The sequence below is a fragment of the Centroberyx gerrardi genome, chromosome 24, assembly GCF_048128805.1.
Source record: "Centroberyx gerrardi isolate f3 chromosome 24, fCenGer3.hap1.cur.20231027, whole genome shotgun sequence".
In the NCBI taxonomy this organism is placed as follows: domain Eukaryota; kingdom Metazoa; phylum Chordata; class Actinopteri; order Beryciformes; family Berycidae; genus Centroberyx; species Centroberyx gerrardi.
The window spans coordinates 10225072-10240625 of NC_136020.1; the positions used below are offsets into that span (position 1 = coordinate 10225072).

General features: G+C 44.2%; 2 protein-coding genes across 2 annotated transcripts; one reads left to right on the forward strand and one right to left on the reverse strand.

The window, feature by feature from the left end:
- Positions 1 to 231: 231 nt before the first annotated feature.
- ccdc59 (coiled-coil domain containing 59) lies at positions 232 to 2592 on the reverse strand. The gene is made up of 4 exons (XM_071905639.2): positions 2334 to 2592; positions 1317 to 1680; positions 991 to 1099; positions 232 to 858 (listed from the first exon to the last, which is right to left on the reverse strand). The coding sequence occupies exons 1-4, from the start codon at positions 2482 to 2484 to the stop codon at positions 694 to 696; spliced, it is 789 nt and encodes a 262-aa protein (XP_071761740.2). The 5' UTR covers positions 2485 to 2592; the 3' UTR covers positions 232 to 693.
- Positions 2593 to 3085: 493 nt separating this feature from the next.
- On the forward strand, positions 3086 to 15061 carry mettl25 (methyltransferase like 25). Its single transcript, XM_071905706.2, has 12 exons — positions 3086 to 3348; positions 3967 to 4143; positions 4361 to 4467; positions 5087 to 5698; positions 5975 to 6122; positions 8892 to 8986; positions 9288 to 9317; positions 9951 to 10024; positions 11287 to 11380; positions 11991 to 12065; positions 12677 to 12748; positions 14741 to 15061. The coding sequence occupies exons 1-12, from the start codon at positions 3132 to 3134 to the stop codon at positions 14852 to 14854; spliced, it is 1815 nt and encodes a 604-aa protein (XP_071761807.2). The 5' UTR covers positions 3086 to 3131; the 3' UTR covers positions 14855 to 15061.
- Positions 15062 to 15554: the final 493 nt, after the last annotated feature.

The window sequence follows — 15554 nt, forward strand, 5'->3', positions numbered from 1 at the left end:
TAATTTTGAATAATAATGGTACAACTAATTCTGCTATGACCTTAATATCCATAACAAGTGGCTGCTTGCATCTGGGGATAATGAGAGTTGGATTAGGAAAGGAAATGACCAATTTCATCCAATCTTTAAGAGTTTCAGTATTAATATTAAGGAAAATTTGTTCTCTGGTCAAATTGAGTAATTGTTCTCCGCTTGATGACAATTGGCTAAAAACTGGTATTTGATTCGCACTTGAAAATAATTGCATTTTATTGCCAACTTATTATCATACATTCCATGATAAAAATGGACCTAATATGGAGAAAGACTAATGTCTTACAAGAGAAAGTTTTCCCATCTCTGGAGGTGCTATGATGCCATCTTGTGGTCTGAGATCAAAATGTGCAATAACATACAGTTATCTGGAACAGTATACTGAAGAATCAAGTCAAATGACCACAAACATTTCACTTTGAGCTCAGAGGCAAAATAGTGTCAGATCACCACTCCAACTCTAAGACTCTTCATTTATATACAGCCCATGCATTGTAAGCACTCCTTAAATTAAATGATCAAGTGACAACACAGTCCTGCTGCACTTCAGCACAGTTGTCACTACCATATTTGAAACAGTTTGTATTTAATAAAATGGCCAAAGATAGGCAAGTTCCACTCTTTCTGTATTCACTGTCCCACAGCAGCTCTGGCCTGGAGTCACTTCCCGGGTCCCTGGATCTTCTGAAGCAGGTATTCCATTTGCAGGTTCAGGTTGGGTTGTCCTTTCTTGGTCTTTTTGCTCAGCATCTGAAACGTCTCCATCTTTTTCTCTTTGTACTTCTGGATGGCCTCCTCTCTTTGCTGCTTGCTCTTCAGGTACTCCTGGGATAAAAAAAAAAAAAACATAATGACAGCAGGTCAGACTACAATTTGGCTTGGAGTCACGCAAAGCACAATTTGTGATACAGAGTAATAATATTAGCCTTATTTTCTGATGTAGGCGAAACACTTCACCTCTTTCTTATTTTTCCGTTTTTCTTTGATCCTCTCAAACTCCTCGCTAGTCTTCTGGTAGGATGTCTTCTTCATCATTTTCTTCCTCATACGGTTGCTCATGGGGAGACTGAGAGGGACATTATTAAGCCAGAATTAGTTTGTGCTTCACAATTTGTCATGCATATTTATTCTAGTAGTGACTTTCTCCATTTTTTACATGGGGTCTATCACTCCAAATCCTACAAATCTAGGGAAAACTGCTCACGGGTGACAAAATGGTGGCTGAAAATGTACTGCACAGCTGTGGTATGTTTTGGGTCTACATGTCCAGTATGTACTGCTACCTTTCTGCCTCCTTGGCCCCTGTTGGTTCAGGGTTTCCAGAGGCAGAACCTTCCTGCTCTGCTCCACCAGTCTCCGCTGCTGGATCTGCAGCTGCAGCCTGGTCTGCGGCAGCATCACCTCCAGCTCCGTCTTCCGCCTTCTCCTCCTCATGTCCTCTCATTCTCCGCTTACTCCTGTTCACCCTGTTCATCCAAGCCTCGTTCTTCAGTTTGGCGGCCTCGGCCACGTACAGGTGCCTGAGGTGTTCTGGATACTCCTCCTTGTACAGCGTTTTGGACTCGGGGTTCTTCCTCTTCTCCTTCCGCAGCAGCTTGTTGTACTCATGCTGGACTTTCTGCTTCCTCTTGAAAGCAAACCCCTGACCTGACAGGTGGGAGGAAAACGCACACAATCAAATATCAGAGAGTTCTAGGTCCCATCTAGCCCTAATACCTCCCGTAGTCTCCTGTATGGAGAGAATGTTACTCCAAACGCTCTAAACCAGACCTTACTTGTTGGCAAACATCATGTAAACTAGGACCTTTTACAAATCGTTAGGAGCCACTGAGCGGGCATCAGATCCACCTAGCAGCACTTATTTTAATAACATTTTAAATTTTAGAATGTTATTGAATCTTCTTCCACCAAAATACACAGTAGAGGGCGGTAGAGTGAACCAATTCCGTTGAAAAAAGTTGATATTGTATTGAAATGAAGTGCTGCTTGGTGGCTCAATTGTATGCCGAATTTACCAGAAGACCCTAATATTGTATAAAATAACTTAAAACGTGTTCCAGCCGGTATGTATCTTTGCCTAGAAGGAAGACCAGGTTAAATTGCGAGATTTTTTAACTGACAATGGCGTGACGTCCCCACGTACGAGCTATGTCCCATAATTAGCTGTCAAACAGTCCAGTGTCTTTCTCTCTACGTGCAGGTGGTTTCTAGAGGGCTGAATGTGACAACATCCCTAGTCAATTGACTGACTAATGTTACTACAGAGAAACGTTAGTTGGTTGTGTTCTAGCAAACCCTACCTTCCTTAATACTGCCGTCGAATACTTTGTGCTCTGGGACCCATTTCCTCTTCTTGTTGACACCCGCTGGCCTGTTTTGGGATTTCTTCCAGTTACCTCCTTTCCCTGTAAACTTTTCTTTATTCTTCATTTTCTGATCTGTTGGTGCCATTTCACTCAGTTATGTTGTGGAAAAGTGAAATGTTTACAAATCTCATGCCGTTTCAGGCTGCATGGGTTTCCTTAAGGACGCGTGGTGATGACGTGTTCTGGGCAGACATTATAAATAGATTGCAGAGCATTCGATCCCAAAATAAACCATTCGGTTCATGTTGCATTCGCGTCATACAAGAAAGCCGGTAGATACGCACTCCCTACTTGAAAATTGGACATGTTTCACAGAATGGCTTTGGAATTATGATTTATTTTGTTGACCATGTAACTGATAAATATATTCACTATTGCTTACAATAATGGGTACATTTCATATACATAACAAATGGTCTGTATCCAAACCTAGGTTGCACTTAATACATAAGATAAGAAAGCTATACACGTATAATTTGTGCACATTAAACACCTGACTTTTTTTTTTTTTAATTTCTTCCTTCTTTTTTGTTAGTCATACAATGTGTGATAATATCCTGTACTGTGTGTGATTGTAGCATTTGGTAACGTTACACCCAAAATAGCTTCCGTAATGCCAGGAAAACCATCGTTGAGCATTTTCGACTGCTAATGCCTGAGCGTACATATCAAGCGGCGAAAGACTCGGTACGTGCTTCACACACGTCCGTCCTCTTCGTGGAGCTTACTGACATGGCGTCTTCCTCATTTACCCTCACAGACGTTCAGCAACGAATAGATGAAGTAAAGCGGTTTCTTTCTATATCTCTAAATATCGCCAATGCACACACTGTGGAGTTTTACACTCACGATGTGTGGAAGCAGTTCATGGCTGTGCCGCCAGAGGAAGTCCTGTCAGCCGTCAGTTCATATAATGGCCACGAGGGGGAGCCACAGCCCGGTGCAAATGGTAACTGCATCATAATATAGGAATGAGAAATACTTAATGGAAATCTGAAAGCTTGTAGAGTACTGTTAGATTTATGGTACAGTAAAGACAGCAGGCTTCTCTCACCCCCTACAATTTATATATAATTTACTTTAGTATTAGTGTTGTTGTTATTATTATACATCAAATATATATAAGTTTTAGTTTGTGTTTTAGTTTGCCATTTTAATACATTGCCTGAATACTTTATGATGATTTAAGGGCTTTTCACTTAAGGACCAAGATATGAGGGTCAGAGAAGACGACCGTCTGTGGCATGCGTGAGTGTATGTGTGTGTTTTACAAGGATAGGGGATAGAGTGAGATGGTACAGGTTCAGGCCTCAATGCCAATTTGTCCAACTAGCTTATATGCACTCTTGGATATCCTAGTAGTAAGCAGGAGTCTATGGAAGAAGAATATATTTTTTATACATTTGTATATTTTTTAGATGTTTGTTTTCAATACAATAAAGACTACAAAATTTGAAAGGGAAATGTCTTTAACATCTACTGTACACATGCTATGAAAAAAAAAATCCTGAAAAGCCCACGATGACTTTTGCAAGATGAAAACGTGCAACCTCTCCATTCTTTCCAGAGCGATGCAGGACCACGTTCGGGTTCTGCGATGATACGAAGCGGCTGGTCGACACCCGTGAGCTGCTGCAGGCGGCCAAGGCCCGTTCTCTCCCTGACCTTGGCGTCTGCGTGAGCCGGGATGAGCTACTGCAGGCCCTCCGAGAGAACGACCCCGGCTCTCCGCCCGCAGAGGAAGGTAGGAAAGAACGGACAGCGCACGCTTTCTCACGCTGAGAGGAGGAAACCAGTCAAGGATTCGGCATGTCCAGCCCAAATTTGCGACCATAATTCTGACTGGGAGCCGGGGATGAAATTTACTCTGGATGCTATCATAGGGAGGATTTGGGGCCTTCTTAAAGGTACAGCGCAGTTCAATTTGTCTTTCTTTTGCACTTGTGTTCTGTCTGACCCAGCTGCCGTTCTGGAGCCAGATGAGTTCATGAACTCTAAGAAATCCCATGAGGTCCAGTCCATGTCGGAGGTGGTGGCCCGTCTGGCCCAGCGCTGCAGAGTCAAGCAGGTGGGGCAACATCTGGCTGGTTGCAGTCAATGTCTTTTAGGCTTTATCTGTCTAGGGGATCATTGTAAAAACAATAACCGGCTCACCGCTAGAAGGTGGGCCCGGCTCAGTAGTCTGAGGGGCATCTGGATGAGACTTTACCTGGAGGGATACAAGGACAGAGGGAAGAAGAGCTGCTTGGGTCTGATATGAACAGGCTGGTGCTCAGACTCAAACTGATACTAGAAACATTTTCTTTGGATTCTTCACTTGCTTGTAAAGTTGAAGAGAAAGTGAATTCTATGAAAATGACTTTCAAAAACGAAGGCCCTCAGGTCGATATGTGTTGGTCATTCTTAATTGTCTTGTAATAACGGCTTTTCATCTTTTTTTTTCTTCACTTAAGACAGAGTGCCTTGGGTTTTTCTTTTTTGTTTCGCTGCTTCTTAGAATTCACTTTTTCTTCAGTGATTTCCAAGCACATGAAGTATCCAAATTCTGTTTTTTTTCTAGTATTAGTTTTTGCCTGGACAGGATTGGTACATCGACTCCAGCCAGGCAGCACTTTGATGGTTATAACACATACTCAAAGTTTGACCCTCAACTCTCCCCCCTCCCTCCCTCCCTCCCTCCCTCCCAGGTGATAGACGTGGGCTCGGGGAAGGGCTACCTGTGCTCCTTCCTGTCCCTGCAGTACGGCCTCCGGGTCTACGGCATCGACTCGTCCAGCACCAACACTCACGGAGCGCAGGAGAGGAACCGGAAGCTGAAGAAGTTCTCCAGGGCGTACCAGAGGCAGAAGGCGGCGAGGGCCCGCAGAGAGGCCGCACTCTCCGCTCGGGATGAGTCGGACGAAAACATAGAGCCTGGGAGGAACGGGGACGATGGCATTTTCTATGCTGCTGAGGAGGAAACTGTGCCACAGAGGGAGGAGGAGGAGGAGGAGGAGGAGGAAGAGCGATCGCTAGGGTTAATCAGTTTATCAGAAGTCAGTCCTACGGCGGATGGGAGTTCAGACCCAGACAGAGAGGAGGTTTTCCTCAGCGCCCTGTCAGTGGACGCGATAGAGGCCGCCTCCCCCAGAATCCCCCCCGGCCGGCTGAGCGCGGAGGAGCGGGAGAGGAGGAAGAGGGAGAACCTGGAGAGGAAGGCCCGGAGCAGACCCGGCACCGACCCGGCAGCGCTGTTCTCACCTCTTACGTCCTACGTTACCGCGGAGACGGAGCTGCGAGAGCTCATCGGCGAGCTGGAGGTGAGTAAATAGCTGTCATATCCGAAAAAAAACCCCCCATAAAAACGAATGAAAATAAAATGTTGAAAAGAGATTTGCTGTGTGTCTCCGAGCGGCTTCCAAGATTCCCACCGGCTCCTGAAATTACAAGTCTGTCGCGGCGGCTGGTGTTTGGATTATTGGAACGGGCGCGGGATGTTGTCGCGGCGCCAAATCTGCAGCGCGTCATCATCAATAACTTTTGCCATCGATCTCTCCCCCCCCCCCCACCCCTCCCTCCCTCCCTCCTCGCTGCAGGATGCGGTCATGGTCGGCCTGCACACGTGTGGCGACTTGGCTCCCAGCACGCTGAGGATGTTCGTGGCCAAGCGAGAGCTGGCCTCCGTCTGCAGCGTGGGCTGCTGCTATCACCTGCTCTCTGAAGAGCACGACCCCGCCGCACAGGGTGACCACACACACACACACACACACACACACACAGACACAGATCTAGTTGAATATATGTATGTGCACCGTGCAGAGTAGTGTGTGTGTGTGTGTGTCCGTGTCTCGCTGTGTGGTGCGTCTGTACATTGTATAGCCGTGACAGTACAGTCTGCAGACGGAGGGAAGCAGTAATGCGTCAGCAGCAACCCCCTCACACACACACACACACACACACACACACACACACAGAGACCTCCACCCCTTTTTGAGAACATATGGTTCCTATTGTACAGGGAGCTTCATCCAGAACCATCTACTCCCCCTATTCTCTCTCTCTCTCTCTCTCTCTCTCTCTCTCTGTATCTCTCTCTCTCTCTCTGTATCTCTCTCTCTTTCTCTCTCTGTGTGTGTCTCTCTCTCTCTCTGTATCTCTCTCTCTGTCTCTTTCTCTCTCTCTCTCTGTCTTTTTCTCTCTCTGTCTCTCTCTCTGTCTCTTTCTCTCTCTCTCTGTCTTTTTCTCTCTCTGTCTCTCTCTGTCTCTTTCTCTCTCTCTTTCTCTCTCTTTCTCTCTCTCTCTCTCTCTCTCTCTCTCTCTCTCTCACACACACAAACACACTCACACACACACACACCCCTCGTCTTGATTCACTCACCTGCAGTGTTCACTTCGTCACTCTGATCCGATCCGAAGTGAAATATTATTTTCCCACATAAAACCACATAAACACTTATATTCATATTATACAGTAAACAAGTCAAATGTTCCATTGAGAGCCGGGAGCGCTCGGCCAACTCGCCCTTCTGGAGACTGAGTTGAGCACGGAGACACGCTGTTAGAGTCATTAGAGTGGATTTATGGATTTAGGATGACTGTTTAAGGGCTTTGAAAATGAGCTTTTTTTGACCTTTTAATTTAGACGGGATTCAATTGGAAATGATTGATTCCGCAACCTGTGTGTAATATTTCATCTCGGTTCGACGGGGCCTTCGCTTTTATTTAGTCAGCTTGGACTCCCAGTCTGAGAAGGTCGTACATCGGCCTCCGTCGCTGCCTCACCTGGACTTCGCTCACAGCGGTCAGTTCAGGTACCGACGCACAGGACAGACCGTTATAATCCCCGTCTCCTACATCTGTGAATTCACTCCTTCACTGTTCAGTTTATGAGGTATGAAACTGTCTACATGTGTCCTCATGCTGTGACTGAAGTCTTCGCAAGATTCCTCGCTACAGTTGATATCTGCTCAATATCACGCCATGTCTGTTAACGGCGTGACCTTTGACCCTCGCGTCATCGGGGGCCCCCGACCGTCGCTTCGGCCAAGAGCCCAATATGATATCATGACAGCTGATTGAAAACACTCCAGGCGTACGAGCAGCCCGTCACATGCTCGCCTGTCGCTCCAATCCAATCTTGCAAAAAAAGGCAACCGAGGCGTTCTCTCTCTCTCTCTCTCTCTCTCTCTCTCTCTCTCTCTTTCTCACACACACACACACACACACACACATTTTCTCTCCCCTGCTGGCCTTGCCGTGCAGTCTGGGATGCAGGCCAACTCCTGTGGTGGGCTACCTCACCCTAAAAAGGAACTAAACCGCTAAAGAGCTGAAAAGCTTAATTATGGAGACGTGAAGACATAACTATAGGAAGGCAGTTATAAATTTATGTCGTTTGCACATAAATTAAGCCCATTCGTATTGCATTAAAGGCGTCGTTCATTTCTTCTACCGTACTGCTGATGTGGTATCGGCCGTCTAATCTCACACTGTTTACTCACAGAAACAGCAGCCACTTGGGGATCAGCGCATGAAGGCGTCTAAGGTCTGGAGCCACCGTGTCTCTTCTCAAAATGTTTGGGTGCATACAAGCGTCTGGTCGCACACATATTAGAAATATTTGTCTTTCTGAGTGGCGAGGGCACGGAAGCGGGCAGGTCCATGTTATGCTTTTGGCCACTTCAGACGAGATCGCTGTGGCCCGAGACGAAGCGAGCATGCTAGCTAGTGTAAACAGCTCTCTGTGTGTGCTGTAATGTAGCCTGCAGGCTGAGGAAAAGCCTGTCCGCTTCCATCGCCTCGGAGGGCCCGTGTCAGCGAGCCATGTGCCGAGCAGGAAGGGAAGGGAAGGGAAGCTAACGCCGTCGCTAACGTGTCGGTGTGTCCCAGGTAGTTTGAAAGGCCCCGACTGACCCCGCACACGTTATTAATGCTCCTCTGGACCGTGTCCCTCTGGACTCGCTGGGCCTTGGCCTCAGCGACCGACCCTTTTAGGAATGACATGAAAAGGATGGCAGGCTGTCAAGCAGTCACACTCAACACCTCCCACTGGGAGATTAGTGACTGTGTGTGTGTGTGTGTGTGTGTGCCGGGGTCCGCGATGGTTGGAGATGTAGTGTACCTCATGTTGTGTTTCTCACAACAGCAGTTAGAGGTCAGGAGTTCTGGATTTCTGAAGATACAAAATGTATCAAAAAAGAAAAAAAGGCAATTAAATTTTATAGTTTTTTCAATCATAGGCTTTCATTAAGCTGTTCTTTCACCCACAAACAACAATAAAAAGGAGAGGATGGAACGCTCCCCCCTTCATAAAACCAAATTAAAATGTTTCCTCCTTGTGCTGCTTAAAGTTTGCTATCTAGGCAAATAATCAGCGCTCATATCCACTGATTGCAATTGTTTTTGAAAAAAAAGCTCTGATTAATCAGCCAAACTGATCAATCAGTCTAGCTCTATTATCTCTGTATGTGTGTGTGTGTGTGTGTGTGTGTGTGTGTGTCTGTTCCCCTACAGAGTGTTTGCGCGGTGTGTGTGGTTTCCCTATGAGTCAGTACCTCAGGGAGCAGTCCTGGTTCTGTGGCAGGAACGCCAGGATGTCGGCGTGCTTGGTGAGTCGGATGACACCGCAGAAAATGTGCACAGCAGCATATTTTCTGCACAAACATGTGTTCTTCTAACTGTAATGACGGTGCCTGTAACAAAAGCCTCTTTAATGAATTCACAGAACAACAGTGGATTTCTTTATGTACAGTAAGGGTTTATGAGCAGGGCATCTGGGAAATAATCCTTTTTAATGAGTTTGAATGGATTGTCAGGAGTAGTTTTCACCTTTGCAGCTACTTAATATTTTGTACGAAATATTTCAGCTTCCAGGCACTTAACTTTTTTGCCTTTTTCCTAAAAAAACAGGCACTGGAGAGAGTTTCACTGGGTCAAGGGGTAAGTAATACATGCACACGTCATCAATATTATAAATGAATAACAGTTGTTACAGTTATTACAAGAATACAAAATCATTTTTTTATACTGATCTGTGCACTGAGCAATTAATGGAATAGCAGTTTAACATCTTTGTATGAATCATCACTCATTCACACCCATCAAAACTGATTCATCAAATTGTTAAACAGCGAATGTGGGCGTTCACAATCTCTCAAGACTGAATTATCTGCATCCTAGATCTAGCATATACATTCAAACAATCTGCCCATTAATTCTCCTATTGTTTTAAAGCTGTGATTGACTACAGTATATTTGTTTGAAATGCAGAGCCTGGAGCTCCGGGCCAAAGCCGATACGCGATACCACTAGCCATTAATATGGAATGTTTATAAATATTAATGCAATCACGGCAAGATTGATTACATGTTGGAGGCCGGGGTCTGAATCCAAAAACAGGCTTGATTGCTCGCTAGTCTTGCATCAGGTTTGGAAATCAGCGTAGAAAGTGTCAGGGAAATTCCTCCACCTTGCATGTTTCATATGCTGGATGAATAACAAGGGAATAACAATTGCAAAAGGGTTTAAATGCATTATGTTCAAGCAAAAAACTACCTTTGTCCTTTCCCGCAGATTCAGATGGAGTCCCTGTTCTACCGGGCCGTGCTTCATGTTATTCTGAGGGACCATTACAGCTCCTTTAAAAGGTACTGTAGCTTAGATCTGCCACGGCTCCAATAAAATAAATTTACAGTCCTTTCCCACACTGTGCCCTAATACATGCCTCCTTCACACTGTGAATATTTGTAGTCCCAGGATGTTTCACTTCTATTCTTTCAGTGTGCATTGAAAAGGTGAATCCTGTCTCATGGTTCATATATAAGAAGGATTCTTTGTGGTAATGAGGTGGGACAACGCTCTTCCAGATAGACAGCCTTGGTGCAATCTCCACATTTTAATTGCAATCTAAGGGGGCGATCACACCTACAGATCTTTGGTCCGAACCAGAGTGGAAAAGTTCACTTTGTTGCATTTAGTATTTGTCTTGTTTAGGTTCACACTGACCAATTACAAGCAAACCAGGGCTTGTAAACAAAAGTCACATGGATTCACAAGTAGCTGGTTTATAGGACAGAGTTTGGTAAACTGTCATCCCACCAGGTTACAAATTTTGTCAAAACAAACCTGATTCCAGTCCCTGTAACTTTAGTTAAGCATGATGGACTTGTCTGCAGTCTGCAGTAAATGACCTTCTCTGGTCTTCATACCAATTAAGAACTCAAGAAGAACTAGCTGATATGAGCATCAGTCCAGACTGCAGTTTACCCTCGGCTCATTATGTTACGCTAGGGTTTCCAAGCATGAGGAACTGCTGGCTATCAGATGTCAACATCCGTCTCCTTCTACCCATAAAACCTTGTGTTGTGTGCTCCTTTCCTGTGGCGCTTTGGGACTTGCTGGTTTGAGACTTGCATTTTCAGGCCATTGGCATTGTTCTCACCTGCCTAAATAAACTTAACTACAGGAGGAAATGCTCCAAAGTTGAATTAAACCGCTCCAAACGTGCTTGGTGTGAACACAACCTACGATTCCTCAAAGAGACGAGGCGTGGCCTTATCTGCACTCACATGCTGACGACCCCCGGTGCTCTCAGTGAAGGTTTCTCTTCCTGTGACCTTCAGTACAGTGACTAGCATCAGGTCAGGATCACATGCATTCGTTTTCTTCCAGCAGCACCGATTCATTGCTGTCGAGTCGCTGAGGAGTGTTTAACAGCTTGGCCGGTTGCTAAGGTGTGATAATAAAACAGAGGAGAGAAACAAAGTGAGAGTAAAGGAGTGAATGTTGTTTATTTCATGGCGATTGGCCAGAAATGAGCTGCTCAGGGACTCGAGGCGAGACTGAGCACACAGGGGCAATGCAAGGGGCTGAACGTTTTTGTGTGTGTGTGTGTGTCTCTCTTCCACAGTGAAAAGCGAGTGGGGAATGTCTACTCCAAGGCTAAATCATTTGTGGACTACGTTCGCCGCGCTCTACGCAGACTGGAACTAGATGAATCAAAGGTCAGGACTGGAATATTACCGTCATCTTACAGCACCTTCCAGAAATACAGTATGGAAAGTTATACGGTGCATTGAAAAAAAAAAAAAAAAATACAGCCTCCTGGGGGAAAAATGCTCATTAATTTGACATTCAAATCATATTGGGTTGAGAGTCGAAATGTATATTATCTCCTTCCACATCTTCAGAATGATTTTAACAGTATAACTACACTATAATTATTCATAAGCGGTTCCTGAACTCTCCTCGCAAACTCTAGACATATCTTGCTGTAAATTGTGAAACTCAAACCATATGTATATTTGGATCAAGCGTTTTTTTCTTGAAATATTCGAATTTAGTCACGTCAGATTAATAAACTGTACCAATATACATGTGTCATCTGCTTGAAATGCCTGCGCTCTTGCTTTAGGGCGATGCCAGGCATTGTCATACAATATAACTGATGCTATGTGTCATCTGGCTGCCCTGGGGAGACGTATGAATGAGGATGATGTATTTCTACTGTTGGTTCATGCTGTCTGTCTTATGTCGCTCACAACTCCACAAGCCATAAACCTCTCTCTTTCACTTTCTCTTCGTCTTTCTCTCTCTCTCTTTCTCTCTCTCCAGCTCCCTGACAGTGTCATCCAGGACTACCATGACACATACAGAGCACGGATGGGCGAGATGCGCGCCTTTAACATGGTGAGTCCTTCGCCGAATGAGGAATGCCCGTCGGAGATCCCTCGCTTTGGGTCGTCTCTGTCCCAGTCTTTGTCTTTGGGAGAAGTTCTTAACCCGTACTCACCTGGGTTTAGATTTACACAACAACTACAATACCTTGTGCGAGCTCTGCTTTGTGTAAATCATTTTTTTCCCTGTAAGCCGACACGTACGATGCCGTCAAATTGCAGTCTGTTAAACAAGATCATTATAGTCTTCAGGGAAATAATACAGGAATGATTATACAAAATGGTTAGAAAACCAGCCTCGAGGTTTGAACTAAGACCACTAATTGTGGTGTCAACCAACATACCAATTTTCCCTCATGAAATAAAACAGTCAAATGGTTTTCGGGGATCGCCCACTACCTACCGGGAAGGCCGCCGTCATGCTGGGTTTCCAGCGTGGACAATGTGGGGAGTAGCCCGAAAAGACTGTTACTTGTTGTCATCTTGGATTAACAGTGCAGACAAGAACAATGCCATATTGTAGTCGCCACATTCAGAGGTCCTGTCGGAAAACAGCAAAATGAAATTGAATCTCTCTTACAGCACTCTTAATGCTTTTCTTTTGTCCTGCGTTTCCTTGTTTAGTTGAAGGTGACGCTGGCTCCCTGTATCGAGGGTCTGATTCTCCTGGATCGCCTCTGCTACCTGAAAGAACAGGTAAAATCACCAGGATGTGCGTAGCTACAGGTTGTGTGTTTGTGTGTGTGTGTCATAGAGAGAAAAAGGAAGTTTGTGAATTGGGGTGGGGGGGGTGGGGGTGGGGGGGTTTGTACATGCCAATGGCTACGGCAAAATGTATTCTCTGATGAGAGAGTTCTCAGAGTTCTCTGATGTGAATATATCCGTGTCCAGCTGTACAGGGCAACAATACATTTCTCTGTATTTACATTGTTTTTCCAGACATAATATCTCACCTCTGGCTAAGGGTGAAGAGTTCAAATGAGTACAAATGAACCCTGTGACCATTTTTAAAGAACTAGCCAAGGTCATTATTGTAAAGTAAAACTAACAAAGACAAAAACTAGGTGTTAAAAATGATTGTCCTAAACTGAAATGAACATAAAAACTGAACTAAAATTATCTTGTCTACATGTAAACCTAACTAAAATAAAAATCTAGGTGAATTGTTTTTAGTCTTTCCTCTCTGTTTATGTGCAGGGTAAATTTAATTTTTGGCTATTTTTACTTAAAGCTAATTGAAGAATTAGTGTAAATAGATTAAAACAAATATTATTATTATTATTATTATTATTATTATTGTTTGTATTACACAATACCTGTTGCAAACATATACAAAAATACCTGTTGAAATACCTGAACTTTTATCATTATACCTTTGAAAAAAACACCCGCACCAATGATACTAGAATTGAAACTAAATAAAAACTAAACTAAAACTACCAAACCCACACTGAAAACAAACTAAAACTTAACTGAAATTGAAGTAAAAACTGAAAACTATATAAAAATAAAAACAAATGAACAATCCCCAGCTGCCTCGTCACACGGGGGCCACACGTTCTCCTTTTACAACTCCACAGTACATTGACTTATGATCTTGATGATTTGCTTGTACAGCGCTTTGAGCGGGATTTGGAATCCGTTTCCCCCGATGACGAATGTGTGAGCGCGCAGGAATCTCAGTGGAAATCTGGAGTGTGTTTTTTTTTTTTTTATTCAGACCGTTGAGCGTATAGGTGTCGGCTAAATTAAAGCTGGCCCGTCATTTAACGTCTTAGGTTTCCCCTGCCAAGCATAACATGCTAATCTGCGGTCTGAGTCGCTGTGATGAGATGCGTATGAGCCAAAAGCTTTGAAGTTCTGATTACATGTGTGATTGTGTGTCAGATGGACTTCCTTAGCAGGGGTCTGTAATCAAACTACATAACGTCAAGAGTGTTTTGAGATATCTCCCTCGAGGAGGAGCAAAGGAGGAAAAAGAGGAGGTGGTGGAGTGTGTGTGTGTGTGTGTGTGTGTCTGTGATGATAAGGGTACCAAAGCATAAATGTTCAACCTTTAAAATGTATATATATGCACATTCGGCTCCAGTTTTTTCAGTTCTGAACAAGGGCAAGAGCTGCGGCTATCATTCAAAAAGATAGATTTGTATACTGTATGAGTCAATAGAGCCTGAGGCTATTGCACCGGTGTTGATGCTCAAACAATTATGCACTTATAAACCACTGTATATATACAGTATAAACACAGTGTCACTATGTGGGTGTAATGTCTGGAAGAAGGTCGAAGGACTGAAACGTCGACAATAAAATACGCAGCGGTGATCTGTGTGTGCAGGAATCTCCTTTTTTAGTAAGGACTAACAACATCAGGGGAATTTATTCCTTGCAACACAAAGGAGAACACAGTGGTGTGCGTGCTATTTATATCTATTATCATTCATAAAGACCCGTAACTGAGCAGAAAACCATCAAGGCGCAGACTGTTTGGTGGAGACAAACTGGTTTTACGCACGAACGCGAGTCCACCTGACACAATATTTGCACAGATGTTCCGTCTCCGGGGATTTGTTAGAGAAATCTTTAATAGCGAGAACAACGTATGCCGGTGAATCCCACTGCAGTCGAAGATGAACTAGGAGGAGAAAGCAAGATTTTTGATATCCGTGTGTGTGTGTGTGTGTACTACAGGAGGACGTTTCATTCTCTGCACTGGTGCAACTCTTTGATCCTCTGCTGTCGCCGAGATGTTACGCTGTCGTTGGAGTGAAAAGTCGGAGTTATGAAGACAGAATTAGAGACTGATTAACTTCTATGCATGCAAGTACACTAAACTGATTGAATGGTTATGATTGTAGACTTTCATATCATCATGCAGTTCATACATTGGGAGTGAATGTCTTTTGTTCTGTGCTGTAAAATACAGCGTTGTTTGTTTTTATTATAAGCATGATTTTAGAAGAGTTATGAAATGTTTTTATTAATGCAACGCATGTATCACATCACAATTTTAAAAGGTTTTGTATTCTTTATTGTATTTGATATTAAATAAATACTGAAAAATGAACAGTGCTTAGTGCTCAGTCTCAACCTTGTTCTGGTCTCAGAGGAACACTCATGAAAACACGTGTTCAAAACACCTGGAAAAACTATCTGTCAATCCCACATTGTTTGATTGAATTATATCCATCTCAGCCCTTTGTCTCTATTCTCTCGAGTGTCTCCTGAGAGAACAGTTGCTTTTAAGGACTGGTCAGGGGGCCAGGGGCATTGTGGGATTTGGGGAGACCCGGATCCCCTCTGCTGGGTTGCGCGGGTCTGGAAACCCCATTTCTAGGATCCCAAACCAGAGGAAGCAGAGGAAAGGGTAGAGGGGGCAAGGGGCGCCCTTGACCCCTTTTTAATCTTTCCTCCTGTTTTGCTCTGTCCTCGGTCATTTCATAAATCACTCTCTCCTTCTATCTTTCAAAGCGAAGGTTATAGACTTTAGCACAGACATGAATCA